The sequence below is a fragment of the Salmo trutta genome, chromosome 25 (genome assembly GCF_901001165.1).
Source record: "Salmo trutta chromosome 25, fSalTru1.1, whole genome shotgun sequence".
NCBI classification, from domain to species: domain Eukaryota; kingdom Metazoa; phylum Chordata; class Actinopteri; order Salmoniformes; family Salmonidae; genus Salmo; species Salmo trutta.
In genome coordinates, this window is record NC_042981.1 from 10,976,168 (window position 1) to 10,988,856 (window position 12,689).

A 12,689-nucleotide genomic window follows, 5' to 3' on the forward strand; every position below is an offset into this window, starting at 1 on the left:
TTCTACACATCTTGCTATGGTGCGTAGAGAAAATGTTGCAGTTTTAAATAAAGTTTTCTGCAATTCTACACATTTTGTCATTGGACAGAGAATTTATTTTTTACAGCTAATTTCCTGCAATTCTATCCATTTTGCCATGGGGTAGAGACATTTTTGCAGTTTTAAAGATAATTTCCTGTAATTCTACACATTCTGCCATGATTTAGAGTGAGAATAACTAACCAAATAAATGGGGCCCCCTTGAGGTCAGGGCCCTAGGCACGTGCCCTGCTTGCCCGGTCAGTATTTGGCCATGACTACTACAAGTTTAGATAGCAGGCTAGACTAACTACAAATCTAGATAGATAGCAGGCTAGACTAACTACAAATCTAGATAGATAGCAGGCTAGACTAACTACCAATCTAGATAGATAGCAGGCTAGACTAACTACCAATCTAGATAGATAGCAGGCTAGACTAACTACCAATCTAGATAGATAGCAGGCTAGACTAACTACCAATCTAGATAGATAGCAGGCTAGACTAACTACCAATCTAGATAGATAGCAGGCTAGACTAACTACCAATCTAGATAGATAGCAGGCTAGACTAACTACCAATCTAAACATTGTTAGCTGACATGGCCAATTGAGTGACTGTCAGTGACTGACATAACAAAAGAAAAACTGCCGAATGATGCCCAACCAAATTTCAAAATTTGCACCTGGTATATTGTACTATTCTGAGACCCCGACTGAGTTTCTAAAAAAAAAAACACTTATGCCTGTAATAAGTTTGGAAATCTGTCTCTATCACTCTCGCTTTTTCTAATTATTTGAGGTCTACAAGAGGAAAGTGCAGAGGACATTGCATCTGCGGTCTGGTATTCATTTGGGAAGGTAACGTTACAAACATACGGTATAACATAGTTCCTTAACTCTGTTTTAAATTCTACAATGTTAGTAGAAATAGACACATTCTTTTTTTATCCAGAGAATGACATACTGAATTACGGCTTTCAACAGAAGACAATATGAAAATGGAGCACATCAATCATTTTCTATGAATCTACTGTACATTGAGTAGGATCAATAATCAATCATTTCCATGGATACATGGATTTAACATAATTCTATGAGTTCATTCTTCCACTTCTATTGGCACAGCCCTACTGTATAGAAAACATACTGTATTACACAGCTGTAGAACAGTTCACATCATAAAAACATAACATTTCACAAGAAAAACCAAGAAGAAACATTTTAAAATACTGAAGAAAAAAAAGTATACATATAAAAAGTGCTTTATAATGTTGGTAAAACAGCACAAAATTGCTATAAAAAGGTAGAAGAACATTGTGAAGCCGCACCATTTTGTTAGAAGATTTGCACCTGACAGTATGTAGTTTTGCAGGGGTGAAAAAGGGAAGGAGAGAGTCTTTACTTTATTGTGGAAACCCCAGGCCACCCGCCCTCCCTCCAGTCCAATCACCATGCTCACTAACAGTTGTACAGTAATGACAGTAGAAAAAAGTAGTTCACCACAGACTTTGATCTTAAGGTATTTTGTTGTTGTTGTAACGACAGAATGCATCACTGCCCATGTGGCTTCCTGTTGTGTTTGTGCAGAGTCAGACATAGGCATGCACGGGGGGCCTGAGTTTACATGTAGCAAGGCTTGAAGAATTATTTCAAAAACACCAGTAGAATTGATGTTAATTAAAGCTGTAAAACAGATAAGAGGAGGATATGGCATATTATTCTGCAGTCTTCTGTCACCACACCTTTAATCTCCACTTTGAAATCATTTCAATTTACTAAAATAACACAGAACTTCTTTAAATAGTGAAAACATTACACTGAAAAAAAAAACTTTCTAGGAAATGTTTTTTTTTTAAATTCCCATCTTGTCTAAAGTGTAGTGCCTGTGCCACATGACCTGTGATGCTTCCTATCGTCGTGAAGCACCATGGTATTGTAACCATTTTACAGTAGTACCTTTACCTTCAGTTAACTGTGTATATAAACTTTAAACAAAGAGGTATATGTGATCTGATGTTTTGGATTCATTAAGACACAGCTTTCTGCGACACTGAAGACAATCATCCTTATTCACTTTAGCTCTGCGAGGCTCAGTAGCTGGAGGAATCAAAACTCAACATGACTATACTATCGCTGGCTTGCTTTACCCACTTCAGATATTGGCCAATAGAAAATCATGCCTACACAGCCAATATCTTTCACATACATACTGTACATACAGTATCAGCAACTCTTTTTCAGATCTTTTCCAATCATCCAATCCTAGTCCTTATTCTAAAAACCACACAGATGCTAGTTACTTCCTTCTCAGTGCCTTGAGAAGAAAGCATTGTCTCAAGTATAGCTTGCACAAATAAATCAATTAAAAAAATACTGGATAACACTGCTAAAAGATAAAATGACATATACATATTAAATAGAATAAGAAGTACATTTCAAATTACAAGAAATAATTTGAAATATTTACTTTCATGATGTTTTGCTTGCCTGGGAAATGATACCAGGTACCAGGGAGTAGTATCATTTCACCAATGCTCATGTTTCTAGTTACAACATCAGTTCTATGTTTGTGATGGTCTAGTTAAGTCAAGTCTTGTTAAACGCAGGTGGTCTTGTTGAGCCAAAATCTTGTTAGGCGCAGGTGGTCTTGTTGAGCCAAAATCTTGTTAAACGCAGGTGGTCTTGTTGAGCCAAGTCTTGTTAAACGCAGGCAAAATATTCTTTGAGTGGTGCAAACAAGTGTCGGATGACCGGTACACTCCACGACCTTCCCAGAAGCCTTTGCCTGGCCAGCCGACTCATGTTGGACACGTCTGTGTAATGGACTGGGAAGCCAAACACCCTGGGGAAGGAGACAGTAACCAGACAGCCACCAGAGGGAACAAGAGACAGACAGACAGACAGACAGACAGACAGACAGACAGACAGACAGACAGACAGACAGACAGACAGACAGACAGACAGACAGACAGACAGACAGACAGACAGACAGACAGACAGACAGAGCAGGAGACAGATGGATAGATACAAAGGGACAAAGAGAGGAAGAGTGCCTTGAGAATTAGTGACATAGGGCTATGTTTCCATGTGAGACTGACTTTAGGTCCTTCATAGGAGGGTACATTGGAATCATATCTATCACTTTCTGTAAGGGAATCATTTTATAATAAAGATTTATGCCACTGTGAAAAACTGCTCATAATAAAGTCATTTAATTATGGTATGATGAATTCATTAGAAAGGTAATCAGTTCCTACCTCTCCATCTCAGTGCACCAGAGAATGTCCTCCTTCTCGTTCATGAAGACGGGGAAGTGCTGGTCTTTACCCTGCTTAATGGAATTAGAGCGAGTGGTGATGGTCCTCACTTTGCCGAACTGAGGGGAAACCAGATGGTGGACACACTAAGTGGCTGGTGCATAAGAATAGGACAACCAAGTATTGTTTACAGACCAAATTGTCCATAAGACCAAACATTTCATTTGACAGTTCAAAAGGTACTCACACTCAACTTGTTTTTTTCTTGAACTAAGTTAATCCAATTAATGAACTATATAAATTACATATTTGGCCATATGCATAATTTGTACAAAAAAAAAAAATACAGCTACAAAAATAGATGAAAAAGTGACCTTCGCTGTTCTGCCGTGCTCCAAACAGTCCTGAAGGTCTAGTCTGTCAGTGAACATGGCCGTCAAGGGTCTGAAGAGGAATACAAATGGAAAAGTAAGAGATGTGTGAAAATACAGAGAGATCGAGAGTGAGTGAGAGACAGCGAGAGAGAGAGAGAGAGAGAGAGAGAGCGAGTGAAGAGAGTGAGAGAGAGAGAGAGAGCGAGTGAAGAGAGAGAGTAAGAGCGAGAGAGAGAGAGAAAGAGAGAGTGAGTGAGCGAGCGAGTGAGAGAAGGAGAGCGTGAGAAAGAGAGCGAGGGAGAGAGAGGAGGGGAGAGATAAAAAAGGTGATTAGGATTATTTAGTTCCTGGGTTTGACTGGCTCAGGAACTAGCCCAGGTGTGCATTGCTTTAGGTGACAGGCTGGCTGTTTCTTCCCTCACCGTTCTCTCACCAACCTGTTCATGCCAGGCAGGTTGCCCCAGAAGTAGCGGGCACGGTGGGCAGCAGTCACCTCCTTGGCATCAATCATCACCGGGTTACACTGGAAAAGGAGAGACAGGATATTCATTTAACCTTTATTTAACCAGGTTATTGAAGACACACTTCTCTTTTGCAATAATGACCAGAAGAATGTAGTGAAGATAATATTTTGTATAAGGAAAATCTCATACAATGATCAATTAATATCTTTAAATTAACAGTTTAAACTGCTCCTTCATAACCTAACTACTATATTGACAGCATGCACTGTCAATTATCACCACAAGTCATTCATAATACATGAATCCATATTCCAATGGATGACTGATATACATGACTTACATGACTGAAATATAGTATCATTTGTTCTTCTAGAAGTTATATAGTCTCTGTAAAGGAACAAACCTCTAGAAAGCGAGAGATGTCCCTCTTGTCACTGACGCCCATGGCCACCACGTTTTCAAAGAGCCAGAAGAACGGCCGGTTGTCGCCCTCTTTGGGCCGAGCCTCGTGCAGCAGGCGGTAGAACTCAAAGAACAGCCGACCAGTGCCCTCTACAGGACAGACAGAGAAGGACAGGCATATAAAACTCAGCTACAGGAAATAAGTCTTCAGCGGTCCCAGAACACAAGTGAAAAATGGTAAAGAATTGCCACCTACCATAAAGACCCTTCCTAGCTGGGTTGACAATAGAGAGGTCGTTACAAGGACTTCCACCAATCACTAAGTCAAAGGGGCCCCACTCGTGTAACTGTTACCGAGGGAGAGAGAGAACAGGAAAAGAACGAGAGAAAGGAGGAGGACAGGAGATAAGACAAAATAGACAGATTATCCAACTATGTTATAGGAAGTGTTATTGTAATAACCTTCACTGATAGGTACCTTACAATCTTTCTCATTTGGCATCTCCTCATTAAGAGACTGTGGCTGGGGCATTTGTCTTTGTGCCAGGCTATTGGGATATCCTTATTAAGAGACTGTGGCTGGGGCGTTCGTCTTTGAGCCAGGCTATTGGGATCTCCTCATTAAGAGACTGTGGCTGGGGCGTTCGTCTTTGAACCAGGCTATTGGGATATCCTCATTAAGAGACTGTGGCTGGGGCGTTCGTCTTTGAGCCAGGCTATCGGGATATCCTTATTAAGAGACTGTGGCTGGGGCGTTCGTCTTTGAGCCAGGCTATTGGGATATCCTCATTAAGAGACTGTGGCTGGGGCGTTCGTCTTTGAGCCAGGCTATTGGGATCTCCTCATTAAGAGACTGTGGTTGGGGCGTTCGTCTTTGAGCCAGGCTATTGGGATCTCCTCATTAAGAGACTGTGGCTGGGGCGTTCGTCTTTGAGCCAGGCTATCGGGATATCCTTATTAAGAGACTGTGGCTGGGGCGTTCGTCTTTGAGCCAGGCTATTGGGATCTCCTCATTAAGAGACTGTGGTTGGGGCGTTCGTCTTTGAGCCAGGCTATTGGGATCTCCTCATTAAGAGACTGTGGCTGGGGCGTTCGTCTTTGAGCCAGGCTATTGGGATCTCCTCATTAAGAGACTGTGGCTGGGGCGTTCGTCTTTGAGCCAGGCTATTGGGAGTGACCTTGATCTAGTCTCACAGTTCATAACATTATATGATATGATACTCACATGTTTGCGTGTGACGTTCCTCACGTCGCCCACGTACATGATGCGTCCCTGATGCCTGACGATGCCCACCGTGATGGAGTCCTCACACACCTCCGATGCCACGTAGCGCTCCACCTGGATACCCAGCTCCTTTAGCACCAGCAGACCTAAAGGTTAGAGGTCAATGAGGTCAAACAGTAGCATGTTGTTGTTCTTTTGATGGACGCCATGACTTCCTGGACAACACTGACAGTTGTTGCTGAGTGGATTAGGTCCCGTGTGGCTCAGTTGGTAGAGCATGGTGTTTGCAACGCCAGGGTTGTGGGTTCAATTCCCACGGGGGACCAGTATGGGAGAAAAAAATGTATGAAATGTATGCATTCACTACTGTAAGTCGCTCTGGATAAGAGCGTCTGCTAAATGGCTAAAATGTAAAAAAATATCCTGGTTAAATAGAGTGGCTTATCCTGGTTAAATAGAGTGGCTTATCCTGGTTAAATAGTGTGGATTATCCTGGTTAAATAGTATGGATTATCCTGGTTAAATAGTGTGGATTATCCTGGTTAAATAGAGTGGATTATCCTGGTTAAATAGAGTGGATTATCCTGGTTAAATAGTGTGGCTTATCCTGGTTAAATAGAGTGGATTATCCTGGTTAAATAGAGTGGATTATCCTGGTTAAATAGAGTGGATTATCCTGGTTAAATAGAGTGGATTATCCTGGTTAAATAGAGTGGATTATCCTGGTTAAATAGAGTGGATTATCCTGGTTAAATATAGTGGATTATCCTGGTTACATAGAGTGGATTATCCTGGTTACATAGAGTGGATTATCCTGGTTAAATATAGTGGATTATCCTGGTTACATAGAGTGGATTATCCTGGTTAAATAGAGTGGATGATTCTATTTAAATAATGATTAACTTGAAATTGATGAAGTGAATGACTGAATACAGACACAACACTGAAGTTCTGGCCTGAGGCGCACCATTAATTAGCATTCACAGCCTTTTCTTTAAACATGAGTGGGAATTCCCACTTCTTTTGTATGGTTTTAATAAACAGATAGGGAAGTGAAGGACAGACAGGAAAGGTATGTGAAGTGCACTGCTAGACAATATGGTTAAACAGCATACTGTGTGGATTAGTTTTCCATCCATCCATCCATCCAAGACAGTCAGTGTAGTAAATCTAGTCAGTTAGGGGGCCAGTCCCAGTGAAACCCGAGGCAGACAGAACGGTTTGTAGAGCTAGAGACTTTCAGAGGGTTTTGTGTCAAGGAGAGGAGAGGAGGGGAAAGAGAGGGGAAGGAGGAGAGGAGAGGAGGGGAAAGAGAGGGGAAGGAGGAGAGGAGAGGAGGGGAAAGAGAGGGGAAGGAGGAGAGGACAGGAGGGGGAAGAGAGGGGAAGGAGGAGAGGAGAGGAGGGGAAAGAGAGGGGAAGGAGGAGAGGAGAGGAGGGGAAGGAGGAGAGGACAGGAGGGGGAAGAGAGGGGAAGGAGGAGAGGGGAGGAGGAGAGGAGAGGGGAAGGAGGAGAGGAGAGGAGGGGAAAGAGAGGGGAAGGAGGAGAGGAGAGGAGGGGAAAGAGGAGAGGACAGGAGGGGAGATTCCCGTCTAACCTGTTGCTATGCCGTCGAACAGTGACAGGACACGAATGGGTTGTCTCTTCTCCGCCATGACTGGAGGGTAAAGCTTTGGTTGTTCCTGTGAAACAACAGAGAGAGAGAGAGAAGATACGGCTCAGTTTTGACCCAGATGAGAGGGAGCCTGGAATGACTTCAGCTGTCTCTAATGTGTGAAGCCCTATTCATAGAGCCCCATAGCTGTGATAATCTGCCTGCTCATTGTTGCAGATTTAGGGAGCTAATTTGGCTGTAATACACACTGTGTATCACAACGGAACATAGACTCACTGTGCCTCTGTGGCTTCTTTATTTTGATTTGTTATTTTATTTATACATTTTTTACTTCAGGTTATTTTAGTAAATACTTTCTTAACACTTATTTTTCTTAAAACTGCATTGTTGGTTAAGGGCTTGTAAGTAAGCCTTTCACTGTTATATTAGGCGCATGTGACAAATAACATTTGATTTGATTTGGCTGTGAACTTCCCACAATCAGCTAGTATTGAGGTACTACTCACAAAATCTTGGTCGTGATTGTTAGCGAAGAAGTGCTGTAGACGACAGGGCCAATCAGTGTGACGCTCCAGCAGGCCGAACACTCCCTTCTGGCTCTTCTCACACATGTAGCAGCACCAGGGATCCTCTTTAATAGCTATCTGTGCTGCGCCTGGCCCCACCAGTAGGTCAACACACTCCACACAGAAACACCTGGAGGGGACAGAGGGAGGTGTGTTACTACACTGATAGACACTAGTATACACACGCACGCACACACACACACACACACACACACACACACACACACACACACACACACACACACACACACACACACACACACACAAACGTAGAACAAACATACTGTACACACACAATGCACAAAGACACACACACACTTATGCAAACCATCAAGATAAACGTAAACTGGTACACTCACACACTAACACACTGAGTGAATCACACAAGTTAATGAACAATAACACACATATTTGTGAACTCAGCATCATGTGAAAGTAGTCCACTCACCTGCAGCAGTTGTTGTTCCCACACATGAGAACCTCTCGTCCCCCACAGCAGATGGTGCAGTATGACTGGTAACCATCGTCATCATACTGATATGCACATTCTAGAAAGCAGTTCTGAAACACAGTGAACAAAACATTTCAGCTTTGAGATTCGCTGTGTAATGATATGCGCTCTATAAGTTCAATCACATTATTGTCAATATTATCATTAAAAGAACAACAAGTAGCAATGAGAAAACCAGTGTGAACACTAAGTATCATTAACTCACAGGGAACACTGACTGTGGACTAAAGGTTTGTTGTGTTTGTAATAGCCTTATTGTTAACACATTATGTGTCTAGTGATTCTGTAAGCTTTTCCTGTAAGCTGTGTTTGTGTTTTGGTAACAGAGAGCTTTAAAATAGGGCTTAAAACCTAGAGGGGAGTTAGACCAGGGCCCGTATCAAGCATCTCAGAGTAAGAGGAGTTAGACCAGGGCCCGTATCAAGCATCTCAGAGTAAGAGGAGTTAGACCAGGGCCCGTATCAAGCATCTCAGAGTAAGAGGAGTTAGACCAGGGCCCGTATCAAGCATCTCAGAGTAAGAGGAGTTAGACCAGGGCCCGTATCAAGCATCTCAGAGTAAGAGTGCTGAATCATGTCCAACCTGTCCTTGTAATCATATTTGTTTGATCTAAAAGCAAAACTGATCTGAACTTTATAATAACTGTTTAATGAAAAACTGATCTTAACTTTTTAATAACCATTTCATCATTTTTCCTTGCTCTACTTTTTTCATTCAACTTTTTCACCCGGACGCTTTATCTGGTTCGGGGTAGGGGTTAGGGGTAGGGGTTAGGGGTTAGGGGTAGGGATAGGGGTAGGGATAGGGGTTGGGTTAGGGGTTGGGATAGGGGTTGGGATAGGGGTAGGGGTTGGGATAGGGGTAGGGGTAGAGTTAGGAGTTGGGGTAGGGATTGGGGTAGGGATAGGGGTTGGGATAGGGGTAGGGGTTGGGGTAGGGTAGGAGTAGGGGTTGGGGTAGAGATAGGGGTTGGGTTAGGGGTTGGGATAGGGGTTGGGGTAGGGAATGGGGTAGGGGTTGGGGTAGGGGTTGGTGTAGGGGTTGGTGTAGGGGTAGGGTTAGGGGTAGGGATAGGGGTTGGGATAGGGGTAGGGGTTGGGATAGGGGTAGGGGTAGAGTTAGGAGTTGGGGTAGGGATTGGGGTAGGGATAGGGGTTGGGATAGGGGTAGGGGTTGGGGTAGGAGTAGGGGTTGGGGTAGAGATAGGGGTTGGGGTAGGGGTTGGGGTAGGGATAGGGGTTGGGATAGGGGTAGGGGTAGGAGTAGGGGTTGGGGTTGGGGTAGGGATAGGGGTAGGGTTAGGGGTAGGGATTGGGGTAGTGGTAGGGGTAGGGGTAGAGTTAGGAGTTGGGGTAGGGATTGGGGTAGGGATAGGGGTTGGGATAGGGGTAGGGGTTGGGGTAGGGTAGGAGTAGGGGTTGGGGTAGAGATAGGGGTTGGGGTAGGGGTTGGGGTAGGGATAGGGGTTGGGATAGGGGTAGGGGTAGGAGTAGGGGTTGGGGTAGGGATAGGGGTTGGGATAGGGGTAGGGGTAGGAGTAGGGGTTGGGGTAGGGGTTGGGGTAGGGATAGGGGTAGGGATAGGGGTAGGGATTGGGGTAGGGGTAGGGGTAGGGATAGGGGTAGGGATAGGGGTTGGGATAGGGCTACCGACGTAAAGGGCTACCGACATGTTTCATCCGAATGATGTTTGGATGAAACAGTCAGAGGTCACCAAGCACAACATAGCATCAGCGTGTAAATCAGCTAGAAAGATGTGTCGGCATCGAGCAATTGTCTCTGGCCCCCTCCCAGTTTGGAGGAGTGATGAGCTCTACAGCAGTCTCACAACTCAATCGCTGGTTGAAAACTGTTTTCTGCCCCTCCCAAAACATAGATAATTGACCCTCTTTCTGGGACTCATCCACAAACAGGACCAAGCCTGGCCTGCTGAGGAGTGATGGACTCCATTCTAGCTGGAGGGGTGCTCTCATCTTATCTATCAACATAGACAGGGCTCTAACTCCTCTAGCTCCATAATGAAATAGGGTGCAGGCCAGGCAGCAGGCTGTCAGCCAGCCTGCCAGCTTAGTGGAGTCTGCCACTAGCACAGTCAGAGTAGTCAGCTCAGCTATCCCCATTGAAACCGTGTCTGTGCCTCGATCTAGGTTGGGCAAAACTAAACATGGCGGTGTTCGCTTTAGCAATCTCACTAGAATAAAGACATCCTCCATTCCTGTCATTATTGAAAGAGATTGTGATACCTCACATCTCAAAATAGGGCTACTTAATGTTAGATCCCTCACTTCCAAGGTGGTTATAGTCAATTAACTAATCACTGATCATAATCTTGATGTGATTGGCCTGACTGAAACATGGCTTACGCTTGATGAATTTACTGTGTTACACTAGTGACCGTATCTCCCGCGCATACAGCAAAGGCGGAGGTGTTGCTAACATTTACGATAGCAAATTACAATTTACAACAAAAGGAACTAAATGACTGCGTTTTCGTCTTTTGAGCTTCTAGTCATGAAATCTATGCAGCCTAATCAATCACTTTTTATAGCTACTGTTTACAGGCCTCCTGGGCCGTATACCCCGTTCCTCACTGAGTTCCCTGAATTCCTATCGGACTTTGTAGTCATAGCAGATAATATTCACATTTTTGGTGACTTTAATATTCACATGGAAAAGTCCACAGACCCACTCCAAAGGCTTTCGGAACCATTATCGACTCAGTGGGTTTTGTCCAACATGTCTCCGGACCTACTCACTGCCACAGTCATACTCTGGACCTAGTTTTGTCCCGTGGAATAAATGTTGTGGATCTTAATGTTTTTCCTCATAATCCTGGACTATCGGACCACCATTTTATTACGTTTGCAATCGCAACAAATAATCTGCTCAGACCCCAACCAAGGATCATCAAAAGCCGTGCTATAACTCAAAGATTCCTAGATGCCCTTCCAGACTCCCTCCACCTACCCAAGGACGTCGGAGCACAAAAATCGGTTAACCACCTAACTGAGGAACTAAATGTAACCTTGAATAATACCCACGATGCAGTCGCACCCTGAAAAACAAAAAACATTTGTCACAAGAAACAAGCTCCCTGGTATACAGAAAATACCCGAGCCCTGAAGCATGCTTCCAGAAAATACCCGAGCCCTGAAGCATGCTTCCAGAAAATACCCGAGCCCTGAAGCATGCTTCCAGAAAATACCCGAGCCCTGAAGCATGCTTCCAGAAAATTGGAACGGAATTGGCGCTCCACAAATGTTTTACTTTTAAAGTCGGACAAAACAGAGTTGCTAGTTCTAGGTCCCAAGAAACAAAGAGATCTTCTGTAGTATCTGACAATTAATGTTGATGGTTGTACAGTCGTCTCAAATAAAACTGGGAAGGACGTCGGCGTTACTCTGGAACCGATCTCTCTTTTGAGGACCATATCAAGAATATTTCAAGGACAGCTTTTTTTCCATCTTCATAACATTGCAAAAATCTGAAATGTTTTGTCCCAAAATTATGCAGAAAAGCTAATCCATGCTTTTGTCACTTCTAGATTAGACTACTGCAATGCTCTACTTTCCGGCTAACCGGATAATGCACTGAATAAACTTCAGTTAGTGCTAGAATCTTGACTAGAACCAAAAAATTGGATCATATTACTCCAGTGCTAGCCTCTCTACACTGAGTTCCTGTTAAGGCTAGGGCTGATTTCAAGGTTTTACTGCTAACCTACAAAGCATTACATGGGCATGCTACTACCTACCTCTCCGATTTGGTCCTGCTGTACACACCTACGATCACAAGACGCAGGCCTCCTTAGTGTCCCTAGAATTTCTACGCAAACAGCTGGAGGCAGGGCTTTCTCCTATAGAGCTCCATTTTTATGGAATGGTCTGCCTATCCATGTGAGAGACGCAGACTTGGTCTTGACCTTTAAGTCTTTATTGAAGATTCATCTCTTCAGTAGGTCTTATGATTGAGTGTATTCTGGACCAGGGGTGCAAAGGTGAACGGAAAGGCACTGGAGTAGTTCCCCTCTCTCCACTGGGATAATCTACCTCTGACCCTTTACGGGGGCTATGTCAATGGCTTACTAGTGCTCTTCCATGCCGTCCATAGGAGGTGTGTGTCACTTGAGTGGGTTGAGTCACTGACATAATCTTCCTGTCCCGGTTGGCGCCCCCTCGGTTTGTGCCGTGGGGGAGATCTTCATTGGCTATACTCAGCCTTGTCTCAGAGTAGTAAGTTGGTGGTTTGCGGATATC

General features: G+C 44.0%; 1 protein-coding gene across 4 annotated transcripts in view; it reads right to left on the reverse strand.

Annotated features, from left to right (window-relative positions):
• Window positions 1-853: 853 nt before the first annotated feature.
• LOC115162012 (DNA (cytosine-5)-methyltransferase 3A-like) overlaps window positions 854-12,689 on the reverse strand; it is a 73,764-nt gene continuing 61,928 nt past the window's right edge. For 3 of the 4 annotated variants that reach the window (XM_029712916.1, XM_029712914.1, XM_029712917.1), the window contains 10 exons: window positions 8,372-8,484; window positions 7,864-8,053; window positions 7,340-7,424; window positions 5,743-5,888; window positions 4,774-4,864; window positions 4,519-4,667; window positions 4,074-4,174; window positions 3,652-3,721; window positions 3,278-3,396; window positions 854-2,862 (listed from right to left, as the gene is read on the reverse strand). In XM_029712916.1, coding sequence (XP_029568776.1) covers window positions 2,721-2,862; window positions 3,278-3,396; window positions 3,652-3,721; window positions 4,074-4,174; window positions 4,519-4,667; window positions 4,774-4,864; window positions 5,743-5,888; window positions 7,340-7,424; window positions 7,864-8,053; window positions 8,372-8,484 — 1,206 coding nt within the window. In that variant the 3' untranslated portion in view covers window positions 854-2,720. The remainder of the gene's footprint in view (window positions 2,863-3,277; window positions 3,397-3,651; window positions 3,722-4,073; window positions 4,175-4,518; window positions 4,668-4,773; window positions 4,865-5,742; window positions 5,889-7,339; window positions 7,425-7,863; window positions 8,054-8,371; window positions 8,485-12,689) is intronic. The other variant, XM_029712915.1, reaches the window with a different exon arrangement.